Source organism: Acipenser ruthenus, chromosome 22 (assembly GCF_902713425.1).
Source record: "Acipenser ruthenus chromosome 22, fAciRut3.2 maternal haplotype, whole genome shotgun sequence".
In the NCBI taxonomy this organism is placed as follows: domain Eukaryota; kingdom Metazoa; phylum Chordata; class Actinopteri; order Acipenseriformes; family Acipenseridae; genus Acipenser; species Acipenser ruthenus.
Genome location: NC_081210.1, coordinates 24,167,652 through 24,191,024, shown reverse-complemented (window position 1 = coordinate 24,191,024; position 23,373 = coordinate 24,167,652). Strand labels below are relative to the sequence as shown.

The 23,373-nt window shown below is 40.5% G+C and overlaps 2 protein-coding genes and 1 non-coding gene across 9 annotated transcripts; 1 reads left to right on the top strand and 2 right to left on the bottom strand.

Moving 5' to 3' along the window:
- Positions 1-182: 182 nt before the first annotated feature.
- On the bottom strand, positions 183-9,808 carry LOC117412898 (kinesin-like protein KIF20A). The gene is made up of 19 exons (XM_034908811.2): positions 9,678-9,808; positions 7,802-7,982; positions 7,045-7,152; positions 6,791-6,910; positions 6,575-6,713; positions 5,908-6,083; positions 5,385-5,520; positions 5,066-5,266; positions 4,861-4,972; positions 4,699-4,773; positions 4,445-4,588; positions 4,158-4,323; positions 3,701-3,859; positions 3,251-3,390; positions 2,921-3,023; positions 2,505-2,721; positions 2,309-2,400; positions 1,951-2,088; positions 183-632 (listed from the first exon to the last, which is right to left on the bottom strand). Exons 2-19 carry the CDS (start codon positions 7,961-7,963, stop codon positions 318-320), a joined length of 2,703 nt encoding a protein of 900 aa, XP_034764702.2. The 5' UTR covers positions 7,964-7,982; positions 9,678-9,808; the 3' UTR covers positions 183-317.
- Positions 8,328-23,236, top strand: LOC117413436 (bromodomain-containing protein 8-like). Of its 7 annotated transcripts, none has more exons than XM_058996194.1 (22): positions 8,328-8,541; positions 11,567-11,663; positions 11,962-12,031; positions 12,307-12,356; positions 12,446-12,568; positions 12,826-12,906; positions 13,095-13,159; positions 13,274-13,410; positions 13,723-13,953; positions 14,485-14,629; positions 15,268-15,456; positions 16,026-16,270; positions 16,556-16,951; positions 17,301-17,376; positions 18,127-18,173; positions 18,422-18,624; positions 18,928-19,020; positions 19,125-19,193; positions 19,285-19,462; positions 19,734-19,838; positions 20,851-20,895; positions 22,369-23,236. In XM_058996194.1, exons 2-22 carry the CDS (start codon positions 11,641-11,643, stop codon positions 22,426-22,428), a joined length of 2,631 nt encoding a protein of 876 aa, XP_058852177.1. In that variant the 5' UTR covers positions 8,328-8,541; positions 11,567-11,640; the 3' UTR covers positions 22,429-23,236. The 7 variants fall into 7 exon arrangements, with proteins under 7 accessions (XP_058852177.1, XP_058852176.1, XP_033878520.3 ...); XM_058996193.1 differs by lacking the exon at positions 8,328-8,541 and adding an exon at positions 9,839-9,899; XM_034022629.3 differs by lacking the exon at positions 8,328-8,541 and adding an exon at positions 11,105-11,168.
- trnaa-agc (transfer RNA alanine (anticodon AGC)) lies at positions 10,950-11,022 on the bottom strand. Its single transcript has one exon. It is a non-coding gene; the product is annotated as a tRNA-Ala (tRNA).
- Positions 23,237-23,373: the final 137 nt, after the last annotated feature.

Here is a 23,373-nt window from a genome sequence, read left to right as displayed (position 1 = left end):
AAATAGAAAAAAAGTCACTGCATGCTATTACTGATTATGAACCAGTAAGTATTGCTCGCTTTTTAAAACAGGTAGAAAAGGAACAAATAATTGCTCTTAATGTTTCAGATTTTCCCTCCTCTCAAGCACTAAGGTGTGGAAGCTCTGCACGCTCTGCACAACAAATGCCTCGTGTTTATTAAAAAAAAAAAAAAAAAAAAAGCAGCAAAAACTTTGGTCTAGAAATGTAATATTCTAAATTCTTTGGAGGGGGGAACATATTAAAACAGATCCAAACCTTGTTGCATATATCAAAATCAGCTTAGAACCTGGAGAGGTTAATATTTCATTCTGTATTTGCTGGGCGTGGCCCGAGGTGGATTCTGCCTGGACTGCATGAGGCAGCTGTAAGGACTGTTGGTGGCAGCGGGTGCGAGTTGCTGTCGCAGTGGTGTCTTGAGGATGGTCCGAAGGAAGGATCTCTTCTCCGGCTGCTGGTTTTCCATGTTGGCACCCCCCCGCTTCTTGCAGGAGTTGGGCTGCTCTTTCAGGGCGTGCACGGTGTGGTACTGCTCAGCAATGCAGACAGTCTTCTTCTTCAAGTCCATCTTCACCAGGATCATGTTGTTCTGAAGCTCAGCCAAGGTCTGGTCCTTGGTTTAAAGAAATAAAAAACTTGTCAAGACAGAAACATCAACTTAGAACCTTCTCAACAGCAAAACACCAAATCGGAAGCTGTGTTTTCTTCTTAGCTCAGCGATTTGGATACCCACATGCCAAGGAGAACCAGCCAACAAACCAACCCTTGTTATAGTTATGTTAATATTTTCAGACAGCAGTTCAGTTGAGAAATTGAGCTGCATTTTAGGGCAGGAGAAACAAACACTTGTACTTGCAGGATGGGGAAGAAAAAAAAGTAACCACAGAGAAACAAAATGTGAGAACACCCATCTCCAAATTAAGTGGATACCTACATGCCAAAAAATTAAAAAACTAACTAACCAATCCCATCAATTACTTAAGGAAAATGATTTAAGAACAATTCTGGGCTTACTCTGCCAACACTTTTGTATCTGCAGGTGTTGGCAACTTGTCCTTACACTGACACGTATATCCGTAGCAGTGAATACGTCTCACACAGACACACGTAACTGTATATAACTTTCATTGTTTGTCTTTTTTTTTTTTTTTTTTTTTTTAAATATATAAAATGTCCGTTGCCACTCGACATGGTGTCGACCCCTGATCTGCAAACAACGAAGAGCAATGCACCAGATCTAGAAGGGTTTGGACCTTAAAGGTTACAAAACAGGAATATTAAATAAATAAGGGATTAGTCCAGCACGAACAATACTGGAACAGCCATGCAGCATAACGATCAGGAAAGGGACTTGGTTAATAAGGTATTGAAGACATCATTAAATCCAACAGCTCAGTGCCCAAGTACAGTGAAATAAATGAAGGTGGCTTGAGTAGCAGGGTGATAGAATTAAACATCAATAGCAGGGAGCTATAGAAGGCACTGTTTAGACCTCACCTGGAGTAATGTGTACAGTACTGCTCACTGTACCATAGGAAAGATATTATTGCCTTTGTGAAGGTGAGGCGTAGAGCAAACAAGAAGAAACTGGATCTCTGTGATCTAAGTTATAAGAAAAGGTAAAGGAAATTTGGCTTGCTAGTACACCTACAGTAGATGGGTCTGTTTCATACTGTTGAAAATCCATTAAAGAAAAAATAAAAGGGGGGGGGGGGGGGGGATGTGTCACCTGGTCCAACAAGCACATGCAGAAAAAAAGGTGTGGAAACAGATAGGATTGTTCCAGAGGTTGAGATTACCAGTACTTTTTATACACTGGGACAAATGCAGTGGATTTAAAACTCAAGAGGTAAAAATAGACCCAAGCACATCAGTTAACCTGTTCTAGCAGCCAGTGGGTTAAACCTGGATTTAGATTTATAATCCTCTACCTGTTTGCTTAGAATCTCATCGCAGGTGTTGAGGGTGTGCCGAAGTTTCTCTGCGCTGGTGTTTCTGCAGCAGGCTCTCTCAGCTGACTGGAGAGACTCGCCCAGCTTCTGGAGTTCTGAGCGCAATGCCCTGATGCTCTGGAAAAGCAGGACAAAAGACAAAAACTGCATATTCAGCAAGGTCACCCATTACACTGAGCCATAATCAGTTACAGAACTAAAGAAACGAGAAACTTAAAAAACACACCTGTATATAGACCACACTGATCAATGCATCATGTATATACTACCCCACCCCACAATGTTATCCAACATGGATTAACAACCATTTGCACACTCAAAACAGCTGAAATGTTACCTTCTGCCCATCTTCCAGTTTTCTGTCCACAGCAGCAGTCAGGGCGCTTGCAGAAGGGGGCAGGGTTACCAGTTCCTGAAATGCCTTCAGTTCTAGAATTAAAAAAAATAAATAAAATTACTCATTTCGCAAATATCCTTGTAAAACATTTAAATAAATGTATCACCGAGGACAATTGGTGCGCTAGAAGACTAACCTTTATTTTTTTCCTGCAGCTCAGTTTTGACTAGCTCCAGCTCTGCATTGGTTTTCTTCAGATCCAGGGCACTGCTGGCAATCCGCTTGGACCTCCTCACTCCACAGGGGGATTCGTGCAGGGTTTGGGACCCGTCAAGGAAAGACTGCTCCAGTTTGGACTCCTTCGATGGATCCTGCAGGACAGCCATCAGCTCCTCAATCCTCTCATCCCTCTCCTATAGTAATAGAAAATTAATTGTTTAACAATGCAAAAGATTTGAGTGGATCAACCTTGACACTTTCCCAATGCAGCCTCTGAATTCCGTAGCCCCATATGAAGATAGTTGAACTTGGATTGCCCAGTTCTTCTCTCACAATGTATTACAAAAGGTTTAAAATGTATCATGATACATTACAAGCTCCAGCTCCTCCTACCTGAATTTCTTGTTTGTAATACTTCTTCAAAGATTCCTGGAGGTTTTGGATTTTGTTTTCATATCTCTCTTCCATAATTTCCTTCTCGTTTTCAAGAATCTCACTAAAACAAGAACGATAAGTTATGCCTTACTTTACTCCTATATTGAAATAGGCAGCTGCAATGTACTTCAGGTATTCAAGAACCACACAAAATAATCCGAAAATGTGGCGTCAACATAGGACGAGAGTATATTTGGGCAGGAGAAAACTTGAATTAAAACAACAACACACACACAGTCAGTCAGACGTTTCCTAATTTAACAAGGCTACCCACACAAATGTGCCTACCTGAACTGGTTTTCCCTCTCGTTTATGTGCTCCATCATTTCATTAAACACTTGTTCCCGTATATTGAACTCCAGGGATAACTTATCCTGTTTCTCTTGGATTAGGTTTTCCTTCAGGACTTCAATTGCATTTAGGAGGGACTGAAGATTATAAAGAATATATTAGTGCCTCACATTGAAAATCACTGCAATGTGAGGCAGACATTAGTAAATTACTGAAAATGGATCATCTCCCCCTTTTTTTTATTGATTGATTCATTTGCAGGGGGCGTCTTGCTCTGTTGCTAGCCCTAATGTGCAACTACTACAGATGTACCTTCTAAAATCTATATGCTTTTATCTATAGGACAGAAAATTGTATTTTATTATTATGATAAGAGATCTGGTCCACAGCATTTAGTAAAATCAGGACAAAATACTTCAGGGGGGAAAAAAATAAAAATTAACTAACATCTGTGTCAAACACAGTGACGTCTCCTTCATCGTCACTCTCTTCGCCTTGCCCCGCCTCCTCGTCCTCAGACAGGCTGTCATTGGTTCGCATACCATGTTCCCGGAGCAGGGACTGGATGTAAGCGACTCTAGTTTTGGAAGGTGGAGCATGTACAAGCTTGGTAGACAAAAATAAGAATTTGTATCACAAGGAGATCTGAAACCAATATTTAAGAAAATAAAAGTTGAAGGAAAACCTCCTGCAGGATTTTTATTCTGTACAATCGGTAACTAACTGCAAGGTTCTCATTTTGCATGGGGAATAAGTTGCAATTCCATGTTGCTTTTTGTGAATGTAGTCATTGAAGGCTTCACTATGAACGCTCCCCTGCATTAACAATGTTGTAATTTTCCCCACACCTCTCAACTAGCAACATCCTGGTTAAAATACTAAATAAAACCTCAACGCTGCTCACCTGGGTGGCAATAGCGGAAAACTTCAAGGCCTGCAAAGTCTCATCATACATGGAGGCACACTGATTAATATTGACGATCATGCAGGACTTCCCACGGCCGCAGAAAAAACCCTGGAACGCCCGCGTCAGCTTACTGTCTCTGAACGGAACCATGTTTTGTTTAGTCCTGTGTTGGGGAGAAAAGAAAAGCATGCACTTATTTCAATCCAGGAGATGAAGAATTTACAGTGACAAGGAAAGGCTCTGCCAATCCCCGCTGACAATAACATCCTGCTGCCAGTGCTTACTTATGCTGCTGGTTCTGCCTCAGCGCTGCAATGCAGCGGCCCAGGGTGTGGAGGGAAGTGTTGATATTGTTGGCTTCTTTCATCCGGTCTCCACTTTTCTGTTCCTTGCACCTTTCAGAGCCGGCCAGATCACACAGAGATAACCTGAGAGGAGACACCGGAGATGTAATCAAATAGCAAGTGTAACAATAACGCAGTATGAAGTGTTTCAACAGGCTTTTCTGCAGAATCGATGCATGAATAAAAGTACTTACTCGCTGATTTTGGGAGCCAAGTCGGATTCAGGGTCACCATTAATGTGCAGAATTCGAATAGAGAAGATGCTATGACTAACGAAAACAGATAAACATTAACGTTACAAAACAATAATTTTGATTATAATGAAACTTATAATTTTGCTTATTGGGATAGTGTACCTTCTGCTGGAGCAGTGGTTCAGGTTGGTGCTGGCAAAGCTCTGGTTCTTCCTGCCCACTTTCAACACCTTCCACGCATCCTCTGCACTGCTCACATTGATCCAGTTCAAATCTAGATTATTAAACAAATCGTTGAGATTACAGTTACATATTTCAATACTAATAAAATAGTACTCTGGATTTAAAAAGTTAAAACGTCTCTCACCTTTGACATAGGGGTTCCCGTACTTGTCCTCACACAGTTTCAGAGTCTGTCTCTTACGGTTCTGGTTAGAGGGGACCGTGTCAAGCAGATCATAGAGAAATTCATTGTAAATCTCAAAGAAAGAGACCCACACAGAGTACTGGACGCAGCCCTCCTCTCTTATCTGCACCACATCAGGATCTTTACAGCGGCTGCCAGAATCTGATGGCACAGAACACTCATGTAAACAATCTGACATCCACAAATCAGCTTTCATCTACTTATAAGCAGGGAGGCTGGAGATGCTTTGAAACTCAGTAACCCATACCGAGAGACTTACCTTCCAGTTGGCTGTGAAGTTGACTACTTAGTTGGCTAGCAGCAGAGAATGCGATGCCACTGTCAAAGCTGCTGGTCTCAAACCTGGATCTGAAACTGCCACTGTCACTTTTCTTCATAGGGGTCTGAACCTCCTCCTATTCAATTTCCAAAATTTTGAAGTGGTCAGTTTCTTCTATATTATTTATTTTTTTAAATCTTTTGCAAGAATCTGGAGATTAGCAACTGGTGCAGAAAGGGGTAGTTTGTCATGCAGCTACAACTTTTGAAACTATACAAAATGAAAACACCCTTAAATTAACCAAGTATTGTGGAGTATCATACAGATTGCATCAAACCACCTCAATTGTTATCATGTGGTTACTCCTAAAAATAAGTAGTTGATGCAATCAAGGGTAATTCTCCAGCAGTTATTTAAATACTTTAGCTCTAGTTAACCTGGGCAGGGTTTAGCATGATCAAATTGACCTCTTACTATTAACTACAAAAATGACCTCAATATCTTTTGAGCTGTTTGCACACACCTCTCTTAGAAATGCAGACTTCTTCATCTCTTCTTGCATGACTTGCTTGCTCTCCAGCCAGATGACCTCGTTGCACAGGGAAGGTTTCAGGTCCAGCCCACTATACAGCTTGCCCTGGATACTATTGAATACAACTGACAGGGAACGGGGAAGAATCCCACCATCACGATTGGTACCTGCAGTAAACCACCAAGAGACAACAGAAGGCAATCAGTCACAGGGATCTATTCAACTGATCTAAACACAGTGTCAGATTTCAATACTGCCATCATTTAAATCCTCCCTCCCAAAATAAACTCCAGTTTCAGATTTTTAAAAAGGCATCAGTAAACTAAAAGGTGACAAATGCGAATTATTGGAGGCTTGATTTTTAAAACCTTAGGCACTATTAAGTTTTTAATAAACAGTATTAGTATTTAGATCTACTGTCATTTAGATGAAGTTGACTGGACCCCACTGTTACAATCAATTACATTATTTTCTAATGATTCTTCAATTTTATGTTGCTTTATGGAACAGTAAAGCTAGTCCAAGATCTTTATTTTCTTTTTCATGCAACCAACTATTTTTACACAGGGGTTACAGCGTTCCTTTGTTGAATCATACTATACCGAAACTCATCTGCCCTCATATCCCCATTCACAGTTCTTTTTTAACCTTTTCTCACCTTGTATGGTGTAGGTCTTTCCAGAGTTTGTGACTCCATAGGTGTAAACAAGTCTGTTCTCCCCCTCCAGCACATCTTTTACCACCTCCTTCATTGTAGCATCAAAGAACTGCTTCTGGGTTGTCTCTGGACCTAAAATCTAAAACAAGGCATTCAGATATTTTAGCAATCTGTAAAGTTTTGAAAGCCATTTCAGCTATTTCAGAACCGTAGTACCTGCGAGAAGGTGAATTTGTGCACGGACTGTCCAATCCCACGCTCTGTGTTCTTCATTGTGAACGAGTCCTTTGGCGCATGTAGGAGAAGGGTCGCAGAGTTCTCAATAAACACACATCCCTGAAGAGAGAGAAAGGTTTCCTTTAGGTCACAGATTCATGCAAAAGCATTATGTTGGCTTTGGGATTACCACCACCACCATACCACAAACAAACAAGAGGCAGAGTGGCAATCAAACCCTGCTGAGTACACACCTGGTCTTCCCCTTTCTCCTGCTCAGGGTCAGTAAAGGGTCGCACGCGGAGGTAGATTTTCACTTTCTCGCTACAGTCCTCTGAAGATGCCCGAGCCGCCTCTGCTGACTGGAGAGAGAGAGAGAGAGAGAGAGAGAGAGAGAGAGAGAGAGAGAGAGAGAGAGAGAGAGAGAGAGAGAGAGAGAGAGAGTAGTTTCATTGGCTTTAAACTGGCAAGGTTGCGTTTACAGCCATTGCAACAGGACCTGTGCAGCTGTATTGTAATTTTAAAAGCAGCCATGGGCAGATCAAGAACATTTCAATGCATAACAAGGCAAACCACTACATTTCAGAATGTGTGCGAAAAAAAAAAAAACAACTCTAGAGATATGGCAACATCTGGAAGAACAGTTATATTTATACAAAAGAATAAAAGGTTGCTCTGTTTAACAGCTTAGTATGTCAAAGCCACATTTGGTTAGAATTTCAAATAACTTTTTTCTAACCACTATAGTAAACATGTTCTGTCTCAGTGAATGAAACTTGATCACCAGATTAATGCAGATAGCCACGTTCCACACTTTGCTTTGAAGCCATGAAACCACAGCAGTAAGACAGTATCCGATAGCCACTCAATTGCATACAGCAATTTTGTCCGACACCACCTACAAACAACAGATACTAAACATGACAAAGAGCTGCCCTGTCTAGAAACATGGCAAGCTGGTCACAAGGAGGGAAGTTTACTGAACAAAATATAAAATCCAACACTGCTGACCTTTACATTGTGTGCGTTGCCTTCTCCAGGGGAGATGACAGAGAAGTCTGAAAGGAGTCCTTTGCGAATTCCTGAACCACACTCAGCAGCTGTTGATTCAAAAACATGAGCCTCCTCTTCGTCAGAGAAAAAGGCTCTCGGAGAAGCAACTGTGTGTGCCATTTTGCAACAACTCTGACACCTAGAGAGAGGGAAGACAAGAGTAAGACATGTTGTATGCTTAGCTTGAATGTAGTTGTAACAGTTTTATTAAAATGTACTGCCAAGCACTAGAACTTAGAACACCGGTGTCCAGTCACGGCTATTCCACTCCAGGTTTAACAGGTAAAATTATATAATGAACGTCAGGTCCGGAAGGAGGTTTAATTGGTTCAATTAAACAATTTAGAACAGGGTTGGAACAAAGACTGGGAGCGTAAGGGTCAAGGTAGTTTTAAACGAGAATTTGGACTAAAGACTTAATCCTTCTTTTAATGAGGCTAAATGTAGCTTGGTTTTAAATTCTCTATAAAGCAAGTAGTTAGCTTGTTTCCTAGTCCTTCTCTTGTTTGATCGGGTAATTCATTCCAGATCTGGGTGCACCCCAAGGGGAGTTGTGTGGCTTTTGATTAATTGTTTGTTTCCTACACATGGGGCACACATTTTTGCAACGGTTTTCAGAAGACGACTGCAACAGCTTTTCAAATCATATTTATTTTTTTTTCACCATGACAACACGGGAGTCAAGTTGAAGCAAGTTGGTATGTCAACAATAGGCAGGCTTAACCTGCAGCATTGTTAAACCCCTTAAAACAATAATAGGACAAAGGTTGCTTAATTGATATAAACTGTATAAGAGTATAATCCAAAAAAAGCTCGTCAAGACAAGCTCTACTGTAAGAGCTTTACGTTTTTATGAACTTTTGGGGAACTTAAAATGTACCAAACACAGTGCAATAAAACATGCATTTTAAATCTACAAAGCATGCAGCAAATGAAAGTAACCTTTAAAAAAAAGTTTGACAGAATATTAAGAAGTAAACCATAAAAGATCACGGACAAATGTTTCTATAAAATCTTAATGAGATTCTACCGTTCAAAAATACTACACCCTTCGTAATAATACAACAGTTTTGAGTCATCGGCGGATGGAGACTTTAAAATGAAGGATTTCCTTGTTCTTAAAATCCTCTCCACGTGTATATTTCTAAATTAGAGAAATGCATTTATAGACTGCGGAGAACACTCCTGTTCCTAATAGCATGCAGTACACGACGTGTTTTGTTATCTTGCTGCATTTTTAAAATGCCCCACACTCATGAGACTTTCGGCACCTGACAGTCTAGTCACACTCGTACTTTGAATGTCCTGTTCCCTGGGTTTTTATCAAAAGAATGCTATATATTTATAATAGTATACAAATAAACGATTACCCAATTCATCTAGCAATGCGATTTTTTTTAAATGGGTAGATGCACGATTCGATATAGATAGACAGATAGGAAAGAAAGTGTGTATTTCAAATAAATAGGATTGATGGTGTGTATTTTAAAACACATTATATATCTATCTATATCGAATCGTGAATCTACACATTTAAAAATGGCTTAAATGTTACTACATTTCTTTAAAATCGTTACACAAAAACACGAGAAGTCACCGTGTGTTTTAATTTGTATTTTTTAACCTCATATGTTCTGCCACGTTGCATTAAGGACTGTGAAAGATTAAAACACCAGTATTTGAATTAACTTCAGCCAACACGTTTCATTTGGTAATCCAGGTCGGTAAACTAAAACGGCACGTTGTTTATCATTATTGTTAAACACAGTAGGTTTAGAACATTCTATAATCTCATGCATGATTAAAAATCGTTCACAACAAATGTTTTACTCACCTCTTTCAAACAGCTTCCTTATTTTCTATGTTAAAAAGACTTAACTATTCTTTTCCTTTCTCCCAAAGTAGTTTAGGAATACTGAACTGTATACAAACCATCCAGTTTAAACATCGCGCTCAGCACGACAGCCAATCAAGACCCAGGCTGATCGTCCACCCAATGGCAACCTGATCCTCAACGTTAAACCTACAACGCAACCAATCAGAATGCAACTTCCTGGTCAGTCGCCACGGAGATGGTCATGGAACTGTGACGCCATTCTGGCTCCAACAGACAGCCTCTGAAACAGAAGTGAAGGGCAGGTGTGCTCAAAATGGCGACCACAGTGATGCAGTTTCATAACGTTTTTGTTATGCAATTGTCTCGGTTTAAATGTACCTGATGTCGTATGTAGTAGTATGAACACATGCAATACCAACTTAAAAACGCTCTGGTCCTAGTTATATAAATTCTAGGTCCTCAGTTAAAATGAATGGCACATTATAATGTTAATAATTAATGTTACCGTAACATTTATTTCACAGTATGTGTTATTTGAATTGCTTTGAGCCAAATTCAGCTGTAAGGAGTACTGTGTTCTTTTAATAGTTTAGCAAAATATTTTGATTAAAAGGCACGCGTGTAAATGTCAATTATATTGTGTCCATTTGGCAGAGCTTATGTCTGAGAAAACCTTTGGGCAAATATTAGAATAGCAGTATTGAATGATTTTTAATATTGTCTGTTACGCTACATTAATGCGGCAGTGTTCTTACAGTGTAGCCGGGGGGAGTTAAATCTGGATTTTTCACCAGAAAAAAATATCAGCAAGAATGTGGGTGTTTGTCGCCGCTGTAAATTTGAAATATTGTATAAATAATTGGGGAAAAAAAGTTACAACGCTTGTAACTTTTTTTTTTTTTTTTTTAATTATTTAATATTTTAAATTTACAGCGGCGACAAACATCCACATTCTTGCTGATATTTTTTTCTGGTGAAAGATCCAGACCATGTTCAAGGGCGTTTAATAAGACCTTGCAAAATATATATTTTAACAGCCATATACAATTGATTTGCTTTGCCAACATAAAACAGAATAATTTCAAATGTTTTGTATAGACAAAGAGAAGATATGACACATTTTATTGGACTGATTAAACAGAAAATAATCACAAGCTTTGTATCAAAGTAATACAATAGTTCTGAATTGTGTTTAAACAATCATATCAGTTTCTATTAACAGATAATTGTAAAGATTATTATTTACAAAAAAAAAAAAAAAAAAACGATTGGAGGATGCGGGCATCGATCCCGCTACCTCTCGCATGCTAAGCGAGCGCTCTACCATTTGAGCTAATCCCCCGACTACATGATGTAATTGTTTGAGCAATAGAAATTTATTGCTTAGGTCAAACAACTACATTTCCCAGAATTACGCCCTAGTTCTTGTTGACCTGGATGTAAATGTATGTAGTTAGCAAGAAAAGAAAATGGCAACCGGAGTGGGTAGTAAGTATTGTATATCGGTTCAAATTTATTACAAAAAATAAACACCAAAACATACAATCGTTGCACAAAACTACTGTAAACATGCAAACCGGCGTGCGGTGGCGCGAAAACTATAGTAAAGGAAAGGCCGAGTGTTCGATACATTTTATAAATAAGGATGTTTTCTTACTCCTCAAAACAAAGCCGTTTGTTGTAGCATACACCCCGTTACTAGGACTGTGCTATCTCAGCACACTCTTTGTTCATTATTCGCGGATTATTAATGACATCCACTAATATGTCCATTACTATTTCTCATCAAGTTCGTAAACAAAATAAGCACATTTAAAACTGGTGTAGCATAGGTTATCGACAATGCGTATATTTTAGTTTGATGTATTTTTTTTTCTTCTTTTAAGAGCACAAGCTGACGAGCACGGGTCCGACAGAGCCATGGTCCATCAGAGAAAAGCTGTGCCTAGCCTCGTCGGTAATGAGGAGTGGAGACCAGAACTGGTGAGAAATCCCTCGGTTACAGCACAGCATGCTCTTATATGGTTGGCACATAAAGGTTTGGGGTCCATTTCCAAATCTTTTTTTTTAAAATCAATACCCAATTCCAGTTCCTTCGAGTTCGACTGTTCAACTGCTTTCATTTGAAGTCAATTTAATTGACTAGCAGAGTGATTTCAATGTAGGATCTGTTGCCACTGTGAGAAGCTCATTTTTTTGTGTGTTGTAATCAAAGGAGAACAATTTCTCCCTGTCTGTATATTTTTGTTTATTTGTGTTGTCATTTTTTGATGGTTGCCAGGGTTTCGGTTAGCAGAGCCATCAAACCGTTTGCAGAGCCAGGCAGGCCTCCAGACTGGTTCTCACAGAAGGTAAGATGTTCTTTGTATTACATTGGATGTGTTGTTTCTTGAATTGAATTCTATTTTCACAATTGCTTTGGCTTTCCCTTGGGTCAGCTTTCTGGAATTAGGAAACCAAAGACAATGAGCAAAACAGAATTGAGCTCCAAAACTAGTGGGAGAAAACCAATGATGAGTTTCCCCTGCACAAATTTAAAATAAAGTCCCTTAGTTAGATTAAATATATTTATGTATTAAATGTGCAGTAGTTTTTGACAAACACATGTTCCTTTTCCCCCCCAAAGCATTGTGCATCCCAGTATTCTGAGCTCCTAGAAACAACGGAGACCCCAAAGTAAGTGAGAGAGACTTTTGTTTCCTCTGTTACCCTTTTATCTTATATGTGAGATGTTCAACAGTTGAGCTCTGTTGTGTTTAACTCAGGCGGAAGCGTGGTGAGAAAGGAGAGGTTGTGGAGACTGTGGAGGACGTGATCGTTCGGAAACTGACAGCAGAGAGGATTGAAGAGCTGAAGAAACTGATTAAAGAGACTCAGGAAAAACACAGGTACAGTACCAGCCTGTTGGCGGTGCCAAACACAGGTGCATTATGAACCATGTACAGTGAAAGATTCTGCAGAACTTTTTCGGAAGAGACAGTGCTGTTGCAAACAGGGTTAAACAGCTGTCAGGAGTTACAATTAAGTGTAGATGTAGAGGTTGTTATTAGGGAATATTAGAAGTAATGAGGGGGGTAGATTCATCTACTGAAAAGACAAAATGGACATCTATAATAATGTTTAAAAAACATGTGCCTTTACCAAGGAAACTGAAGAAAGAAGCAGAGCTGATTCAACTTGGTCATCTGGACAACAAAGTAGAAGAAATCTGGAATGACATTGTCACGTAAGGGTGTTATTATATACACACATAGACATGTTAGTATTATGTATTTGTTTATTTCAGATTAATTTTCAGATTAATTTTCAACATCGAAAGTGAGCTGCTTGACATGATAAATCGATGTAATAAATTTGTATATATAGATACATTTTTATCTTCATGAGATGTATGAATTGTGTTTTAATGCAAAGGAAGAAGCAGCAGGATGAGGAAGAGGCTGAGATGAAGAAGGCGGCGACTGATGCTGCATACCAGGGTACAGTGGACATAATCACATAATTGCAATTTAGAGGAATGATGAGATAGCACTATTGGCTGTCATGTACATCAGGACCGGGGTTGTATTAACACACTTGCTTTGGTTCTCCAGTCCGACAGGCTGCCAAGAACACCCCAAAGAGACTGCCAAGCGTGACGGTGCGTTCACCAATGGGATCCAACTCTCCTGGAATGGACTACCCCATGGCTGACACCCCTCAGCCAGCCGCAGACGAGGGCAACGCCAGTGTAAGTAACGGGTAGCAAGGAATTCATTAGAGGACTTCACCAGGACTTGGTATCACGCACTGCCAAGTGTGTGTTTTTGATATATTGATTTTCATTCAACTTTCAGTTATGAATAAAATAAAAGGATACAAATTCTAACTATAATGAACTTGAACAGAGAAAGAAAAGCCCGATATTAAAATAAAATAAAAACAGAAATAATAAAAATTAAATTAAAAGTAGTTCATGTATTTTGTTGACCCATCAAGAAATTGAATTGAGTTTCACTGGTCTAATCCAAACTGTTTGTTCTTTTTCTGCTCTCTTTCACAGGTAGCTCCAGGAGCTCCAGCGGTCCCTGCAGCTGCCCCAATCTTCATGCCCGCCCCAGAGACTCCCGCCCCCCCCAGCACAGCCCCCGCAAACCTGGAGGCCAACCTGAGCTCTCTGATGGAGGACTCGCCCCAAAAAAAACATCTGGGGCAGAAGGCCACCCCACCCCCCTCCCCACTGCTGTCTGAGCTGCTGAAGAAAGGCAGCCTCCTGCCTACTAGCCCCCGCCTGGTAAGTCCATAATGGAATGCCATGTAGCCACAATACAATAGGTCTCAAAATACGTACATCCTGGGTGCAGCAGTGGAAATGTTCTTGTAGTTATAAAAATCACTGAGACATGTAAAGGTTACTGTGTTAAAGGACACCAGGCTCAGTAATGATGGATCTGTTAGAGCAATCCCAATATACCAAAATGAAATATCCCAGCAGGGAGTGCCTCTAATTTAGTAAATCCTCAGCTTTTCCAGCAGCTCATATCTTATAAACAGTTTGAGATGCCAACTTCATAATTTCAGTATCACGGAAACTACTTTGGCAAAATGCAAAAGTACCCTTCACTTTGACTCCTTAATTGGCCACCATATTGTTATTGGGACTTTGGCTTGCTTTCAGGATAATAAATACCAAATGCTTTGAGAAACTGGCTTCCAATATTATTCTGTCAGTTTAGTTGAATTACAGTTGTCCAATAAAAACCACTGCCTCTGCTACTAAGATTTCCAGTTATGCCACCTTTCACTGTCATTATTTTTGTTTCAGGTCGGTGAGACAGAGGTGCAGATGTCTGCAGGTCACAGTGCCAATGCAGGTGTGCACATGGAGCTGGGTGGCATGGTTCCAGGTGTGCACAGTGCAGAGGTACAGATGGCCCCTACAGCCATCCCTGCATCGCCTGCAGCCACAGGTAACCATTTTTTTCTATATTTTGAATGGAACCCTTATTTGAGTTCTGAAGACTTTACATTGTTAACAATTTGACTAAGTTCTACTAAGCTTGATCAGATATAGGCTGCAGTAAATACCCTGAAAGGATTATTTTATTTAAAATTAGAATGTTTTGCCAACATTGTATAGAAGTTACATTTGCTAATGTCCCAGCACGAGAGACTGAGGTCTGCAGTGTTCTAAGAGAACACCATGCAGTTAAAGAAGGGAGCAGCACAGGGATCTCCAAACAGTTCTGCCAAAATTTGAACCTGGAATAGCTGAAGGTCTAAGGTCAGGCAGGGTCCTTGACAGCCATTCCTGGAAAGATTTTAGTTTTTTCTTTCAAGACAGTATTTAACTTTTATTTTATTTTTGTGTCTTTATTATTATTATTATTATTATTTATTTCTTAGCAGACGCCCTTATCCAGGGCGACTTACAATTGTTACAAGATATCACATTATACATTATTTCACATTATACAGATATCACATTATTTTACATACAATTACCCATTTATACAGTTTGTTTTGTTCTGTGTGATGCATCACATGTGCTGCCTGTCTCGCTGCCTAATTTTAATGTGCTTGTTTTGTGTCTGCTTTCCGTGCTCAGGGGCCCCCACGCTCTCCCGGCTTTTAGAGGCAGGCCCTGTGCAGTTCACCTCGTCTCTCGCTTCCTTCTCCTCTGTCAGCAGCGAGCCTGCCTGTGCCGTCGCTAAACCTACCGCACAGCTGCCTCTGCCAGCACAGCCCTCCTCAGAGCCTGCCTGCCAGCCTCCCGCCACGGAGCCCCCGCCCACAGGTCTGACTTGCCTCCTCTCTCCCTGCATGCATTAGAAAGCTTGTACCTCCCAGGGGGACCCTTTGGAGCTGTGTTTCCACTGCGCTCTGGTGCCTCATCTTGAGGAGCAGCACACAATTATAAGGAATTTTCTTTTGTGCGTTCAAACTTGGAAACAATGTTTTTACCTCTTTGTAGATAAGAAGCCCAGTTGGCTCAAGGAACCATTCTTATTAAACCAGAATAGCACGTTGTTCATTGGGTTTCCAGAATGCTGTTATGGACAGTGGAAACACAGCTTTGCTTGTTCTTTATATTCAAGCAACTCCTCTTTTAACTATAGTAGATGGCGAGCTGATGAGAAGGAGGCAGTTCATTGTAAACAATGTCAATTAAAAAAAAACACACAATAAAACAGCTGCTACAAGATAGAGAAATAACAGATGTCCTTGCATGTAATGCTTGTGTTTTTTTTTTTTTGATTTGCTTTTTTTTTTTATAAAAGTTGTTAGGACACCTTTCAGTGCAATGTTTCTCTTTTATTGGACCAAAGAGCAGATCTCTGTAGTAAGACCTGTCTGTTTTTATAGCTAGTGAGGCTGCTGTGAAGCCGGCCTTGGAGAGCTCCAGTGAGCAGGCTGTGCTGGCGGAGACCCCCTCCTTAGTGCCAAGTGCTCTGAGCAGCGAGTGTGTGCCCTGCCCTGCTGTCAGGGGTACGGCCGGGGAGCCGAAGGGGGACCTGGGGGTGGACGAGGACCTGGTTGCCGTGTCCTACATGGGGGACGAGCTGGACCTCGAGACCGTGGGAGACATTATTGCCATCATCGAAGAGAAGGTATTTCAAATCTACTGCTGTGGAGATAACCCCAGTGCCGAGTGGTTCAGCCAAGTGAAGCATGACTAATAGTAAATGCAGGAATGAATGAATGAGAGTTTGGGCAGCTTTTTTTAAATCAAGCCTAGACCTGGCTAGTGCACAGAAACACCAGTCGTGTGGGCATCTGTGAGTTTCCCTCCCAGCCCCTTTAGAGGTAAAAAGTGCATGAGCTTGCTGCATCACCCACCACCCTGGCTCTCCTTTACTTCACTTTTCAGTATCTCTCTTTCTCTGTCTGTGCAGGTGGATGATAACTCTGAGGCTCTGGATGCAGCAGCGGTGGAGGCAGCCCTGTCTCTGTGCGAGGAAGCCGCTGATTCACAGGCGCTGTCTGGGCCCTGGGAGCAGCCCTTCAAGCCAGAGCAGGACAGGCTACAGCTGCCAGAGAGCACCGCAACACCCCCTCAGGACTGTGTGAAGAATAGCAAAACCCCGGTCACTGAAAGTGTGGAGATAAAGAAGGAGATGATTGAGGAGGAGCTAGGGAGAGAGAGCAGCGTCCCCATCACAGTCCCTGACCCCCACCCAACATCCCAGAACTCTGAGTCTCCTGCAACCACTGCACCAGAGTTCACCATCAAAACTGAGCCCGGTTTCAGTGCTGTAGAGAATGGATTGGACATGACGGCAAGGTCCGAGGTGTGTGCATAAAACTGGTATATATGAGAGGGGACAGTAGTGCATTAGGTTATTTCTGCCTGTACTGAAATAAAAATGTAGGGTCATCATAATCTCATTAATACACATTAATATATAAATGCATTTTTTGTGATCTATGCCGAAACAAAAGCCGAAAGTTCTAGAAGAAAATAATTCAGACAGGTAAAACGAATCAGTGCATTTTGAATGAGGTCCCGAGGACTTTTCTTACATGGTTATATAATGATCCAGTTTTGTAACAAAATAAAGTAGCGTACAGTAGCAGTTCACATTTTAAAAACACTGCAATGGATATCTCTTAATAAGCCCAGTGTTGTTTCTGCTCCAGGCCTCCCCAGTTGCCCATTCCTCCCCATCGAACATCAAGTGTGAGAGCGAGGAGTCGTCTCAGCAGGACTGCCCAGGTAGGCATGTCTTTTACTCCCTGCTCTATTAGCCTGATAAGTACCTGTGGCACTATAGCGCTGTGGCCCAAGATGGTATCGGCAAAAAAGAGACTCGGAGACAAGAAGCTGCTGTAGGAGCGTGTATTATAAAAAAGAAAAAAGGCATAAGGGCCAAAATAAAAGGTTAATGCAAAACAATCCAATAAGCGCCTATAGGCTGGGCATTCTCCTTCCCTGCAGATTCAAAATACAGTTCCAAACACACCTAAAGTCCTTCCACTAAACAAAAGATTTCTGCCCTTTTATACATGTGGCCACTCCCCAATTAGCACTCAATTACCTAATCGCCTGCGATTGTTGGCAGGGACAGATTTAACCCCATCTCTGCCAACCTTACGTTCCCACAAACACACACACTATTTACATGAAGGGCTTTCTTCCTGCCACAGCACCAAATGCATTTTTCTTTGAAAAAATCAGAACATAAGCTGTATTTGATACATTACATTAAGACTTCACTTTTGCGGTTAATGAAATTAGAGTAAGTTATCATAACAATTTAGTTAAAGAGAACATTTAAATAACAGGTAGATGCCAGTTAAAAATACTCCCCAAAAATTACCAAGTAGACTGGCCTCAAATGAGGACAGTGGCACTGAGTGGGTTAAGGGTCCTTTTTAAAAAGTAATTGAAACCTAAGCTGTTGAGACAGAAACTACATTTAGAATAACAATAGGTATCTAACCAAAATGAATTCTCCTCAAACAGATTCAATACAAGATGAGAATGGACCATCTTGTAAAGCACACCTTAAGGTAACTGATACACCTTTAACTTTTACCCTATTAAAAGATCATCACCTTTTTATATTACCTGGATATCTGATAAAGATCTGTTGTGCTTGTTTAAAGCATCAATTCGCAGTACTTGCACCCCCTGAGTCATTTTGACTTAGATGTGTTTTTCTTGGCATGTATTTTATTTTGAGTTTAACCTCCACATTGCCTTGTGAGCGCGGCACAGTCTCATTGGCTGATGTATTGTTTGATATCACTCCTCCCAGGACCTGACGGAGGAGGATGGCTGCAGTGAGGAGGCCAGTGTGGACGAGCCTAAGGAGGAGGAGTCTGGAGAGGCGTACTTGTCTGAAATGGAGAACGAGCCACCAATCAGCGAGAGCGATGACGGCTACAGCATCCACAATGCACCGCTGCAGATGCACACACTACCCGAGTCCATCCCCAGCAGCCCCGCCTCATCACAGTTGTGAGTAAAAAGAGTTGAGCAACTTGAGCCACTAGCAAGGAGAAATGTTATTATTTTACCTTTTAATGATCCAGGAAAATCCCATTGAGACTAACATTTCTTTGATAGGGAAGACTGTATGCAATCTCTTGAGCTTTACATGAGATTGTCCTCTTTACTTATTTTTTACAAATACAATATATGCTGTATTGATTGTCCTGTTTTCTTAATTCATACTGATGTGCTAGTTCTGGATTGCAGCGCTTTTAGGTTCTTTTGACTGAGGACCTCCAACAATGACAATGCTTGTATGTCTTTCCTCAGCTCAGTGTGCAGTGAGGACCAGGAAGCTATTCAGGCCCAGAAGATCTGGAAGAAGGCCATCATGCTGGTGTGGAGAGCGGCTGCTAATCATAGGTAAGAGCTGACATGACCAGAAAATCATTCCAAGTCAACGCTACTGTCAATGTGTCCATTCTAGATTTAGAAAACATACCTGTATTGTTTCTTTTGTTTTACAGATATGCAAATGTATTCCTGCAGCCTGTAACAGATGACATTGCCCCAGGATATCACAGCATAGTGCACAGGTAAGAGAAAATCCTTATCTATTATCCTTGCCCTTAAATTAATGAAGGATGGTTTGTGGGAATCTTTGCTGACAATCTGTTGTTGCTTCAGGCCGATGGATCTCTCCACCATCAAGAAGAACATTGAGAACGGTCTGATACGTACCACAGCAGAGTTCCAGAGAGACATCATGTTGATGTTCCAGAATGCCGTGATGTACAACAGTTCCGATCACGACGTCTACCACATGGCTGTGGAGATGCAGAGAGACGTCCTGGAACAGATACAGGTACGGCCAAACAACTGGCAAATGATTAGCTTCAGTTACGTTGTAAGAACATCTCAAACACGGATCTCAAGTCTATTTGTTACTTAAACATTCATCAGAAAATAATCAGTGAGTCGCCATGCAGTGGAGATCGGAGAAGTCCAGTCACAGCACCCTTCATGTTCCAGCCCTGTGCACAAGTCTAATGCAGCCTGTTTTTTCTCTCTTGTTTTCTTCATGTTCCAGCCCTGTGCACAAGTCTAATGCAGCCTGTTTTTCTCTCGTTTTCCAGCAATTTCTGGCAACCCAGCTGATCATGCAGACGTCTGAGTCTGGCATCAGCGCGAAGAGCCTGCGAGGGAGAGACTCCACCCGCAAACAGGACTCCTCGGACAAGGTCGGTGTGTGTAAGTCCGTGTGTGTGCCTTTCTTTTAGTTTTTTAATTGAGTTTTCCAGGATAAATATGCATCCGACCTGTTGTGCCTGTTTGCTTGAATAGTAAATTGAGTTTGGTGTCCGATTTTACCTTTTTTTTTTTTTTTTTTTTTTTTTTTGCAGTCCAGTAACAGAGTTTGTAGGTTCAAAGACACCAGTGTACAATTTAAGTGTTCTTGGATTTCTGTGCTTTCAGGTCATGGTGGTTATAGTGACTTTCTAGAGGGGATAAACAGGGTGTTTTTAACTACGAGGTATTTCAAAAGTATGTGTGAAATTTCATAGTTCTAGGTAAAAAAAAACTGATTAGAATGGAAATACGTGCCACAGGGTAAATAAAACGATAAAAAAAAAATAAAAAGTTGTAGAAATGTTAAGAATATCTGAGTTGCGTAGCTTATTCGTTGTGTTTCAACTGTAAGCATTCGTAGGTTGTGGTCTTGTGAAATGTCTCATCAAAACACTTTGCTGGATTTGGGTGTGTTTTAGGCGTGTTGCTAAGTCTTATACTTGTGCTTGACCTGTGACTTCATGCTTGCAGATTTTAAAATATGTCCTGCTGAACCATGATTCTTCCTGAAGAATGTTTCCATCTTTAGATGACACTGGGAATTTCAAATCCCTCAATTTGACATGTTTTTTATCCATAGCAGCATAATATGTTTGTATAGATATACATACATGCATACATACATACATACAGGTGTTTTAAACTAGTGTAGTGCAAGTTGTAGACATTTTGTAATTTTATTTTTTTCCTGGATTGAAGTACATAACGGTGCTGTTGCTCATGAGAACAAGCTTCAAAATCTGTTAACTTATACATGTGATTTCCTCCTCTTTCTGAAAAAACAAGTATATATGTTTGTCGTATGTGTGTCCTGTGTGGTGCTGTGGTTGTGGGTGTGTGTGAGTCTGTGTCTCGGAGAGATTCTGTGGAATCTGATTGGTGTTTCTGTTTGTCCTCTCACAGGACAGTGTCCCCATGGGCTCTCCTGCCTTCCTTCTCTCTCTCTTTGTAAGTATCGAATGACTGTGGAATGATTCTGTTACTTGAAATACAGAGCTGCTCAGGGATTTGAGCAATATGCCTGGGTATTGAGAGAGATGCATGCATGTGTACACACACACTGAGTGCATGTGTCCACTTTCTGTCAAATATAAATGCTTTTTTAAAGAATAGAGAAGACAAGGTTAAAAAAGGTCCACAGGCCACTGTTGGACACAGTGTCATCTGTCTGTCTGTTTGCTGCAGTAATGTCAAAGCTGTTGCTAAGTGGCAACGTTGGTTCTTGGCATTGGCGGCTGTCAAATTTGAACTATGAACCCTCACAAAACTCCGACCACTTGGAGTTCAGGATTAGTAGTACTAAATACCACAGGCACACATTTGTTGGTAACATTCAATTGAAAGACTGTCCAGTCACACAGTATAGATCATGATCTGATGGATGTTTATGAAAATATTGTATGTATCATTGTTTATGGTAACCACTTTCAAACCAGAGTACCTGCATGTGGCATTCCTAAAAATGTAGTCATGTGTGAGGTAATGACCAAAAAAAACCTGTACTTTGCTGCATGGCTGCATAGCCCACAACAGAGTTTTAAAAAGTATTTTGTTAGGTAAGGTACAGTAGAGCATTAAACCAGAAAAAAGCATAATGTCCAAGTTCCCCGTCCCGTCCCATCACGTCCCGTCCCGTCCCCATGGTTCTTCTGTAGGAAAGGATGTTACAGAAGGAGGAGTACATCAGGATAGCTCTTTGCATGGACTGTGCATGTAGACATGTGGGAGATTAGTAGAAAGTTCCCATCAGGTTACAAAGTTTTCATCGTCCAGAAATAGGGAGAGGAGAGGAGTCTGTAGAGAAGTTACTAAAAGGAGCTTTCATCATGGAAAAGGTATGTAGTCAGTAAGTTAGAGATCAAACCCTGTTTGCAAAAGGTAAACTATTGGCCCAAAATTTGAATGTGCTTGAAAAACTTTCGTTTTTGCAAGCCCTTTTGTTTTCTTTTATGTTTCAGTTCCTATGAATGTACTTGTCCTGGTTTACTGACTTGTGTGTGTGTGTGTGTGTTTTTTTTTTTTTTTTGATACATAAGAATGAGAAGCTAGTTTTTTTTTAATCAGATGGACTAATCGTGTTACCTTTTTGTTTGTTATAAGATGTAGTAAATAATGTGTGTGTCATGATTCATCAAAAACTGAAAGAGGCTGAATAATGCTGGCGCCTATCCATTGAATAAAATTACTGAGCTTAAAAAGTAATATTCAACAAGAAACAGCTGTCATGGTTCTAGTATGTTTAACGATACAATGTGTGTAAAATATTGATATCGTTTTTATGAAATGGATACAAATGTAAACAATTTACTGCACATTTTATTATTATTATTGTTATTGTTATTATTATTATTATTATTATTATTATACTTTTCTCTTTGTGCCTGTTAGCAAAGTTTCTGACTTCTTTTCTGCTTTGTTTAGGACGGCGGGACAAGGGGTCGCCGGTGTGCAATTGAAGCAGACATGAAAATGAAGAAATGAACATTTTAGCCGACCAGCAATGTTGTTTTTACCAAATCTGACAAAAGGGGGGCTAACTTCTGAACGGCTCCAGGTCCCCATAAAAAGAGAATATGATCTTTTGCGGTCTGAAAATCTGGGAGGTAGCATATTTATCATGCAGGAGACTTGGACTGAAGCCCTGAGACTGACATGACTGCATTAAACAGCACTGCACCTGTACCAGACCAGTGCTGATGCTAGTTCTAAACACATGTAAGATGCTGCCCCTTCAAATGGGGGCATGAGCTTTCTTAAGTGGTAGAAGGCCAGGGAAAGTATCTTACCTTTACACAATACCCCATACAGGCACTAGTGTTTGAACCGTGGACGGTAGTTCACTGGTATGTGCTTATTGCCACTGATTTCGTCATTCATAACTTTTAATCATTAGTTGAAAGTTGATGAGTGGTTAGTTACTCTCTCTTGTTTGTTGTAACACTGCATGGAGATTGTCCTGGGGCAGTAGAGATGGGGGTTGGTGTATTAAGAAGACTGTTTCCTGGCCTGACTTCAGCACATGTTAATTTTTGTTAATATGACTATTTTTCTTTTTTTTTTTTTTTGGTACGACTCACATGTTTCAAGATGCTGGATTGATCAACTCTGGCAAACCCCTGCTTTCAGGAGCCGAATATATTGATTAGATTTACCTTGATTGTAGAGTTTTGTCATATTTGTTAGTATTGCTGAAATGCAGATCTTATGTAAGTTTGTAAAGTAATATTGTATGTACAGTTTTTTTTTTTTCTATTTAAAAACAAATGTGTTTAATAAAAAATAAGAATCGGTTTGTTTCATTGTTCTTTTTTTGTGTGTGCAGCAGGCTTCCATTGTTGCGTTGCTTTGATCTTGAGCTCATCCTGAATATTTACTCTTTGTACGACTAAAGTATAATAAACTGCGCCAAAGAAAATAACTTTTTAT

What these genes read in the sequence shown, in the direction of transcription:
- LOC117412898 (XM_034908811.2), bottom strand. Translation starts at nt 7,963, where the DNA reads ATGGCACACACAGTTGCTTCTCCGAGAGCCTTTTTCTCTGACGAAGAG. An exon ending in GCAACGCACACAATGTAAAG is followed by an intron (nt 7,153 to 7,801) that starts GTCAGCAGTGTT and finishes CTCTCTCTCCAG; the next exon opens with TCAGCAGAGGCGGCTCGGGC. An exon ending in AACTGGAAGATGGGCAGAAG is followed by an intron (nt 2,089 to 2,308) that starts GTAACATTTCAG and finishes CTGCTTTTCCAG; the next exon opens with AGCATCAGGGCATTGCGCTC.
- LOC117413436 (XM_034022629.3), top strand. An exon ending in GACTGATGCTGCATACCAGG is followed by an intron (nt 13,160 to 13,273) that starts GTACAGTGGACA and finishes TTGGTTCTCCAG; the next exon opens with TCCGACAGGCTGCCAAGAAC. An exon ending in ACATGACGGCAAGGTCCGAG is followed by an intron (nt 16,952 to 17,300) that starts GTGTGTGCATAA and finishes TTTCTGCTCCAG; the next exon opens with GCCTCCCCAGTTGCCCATTC.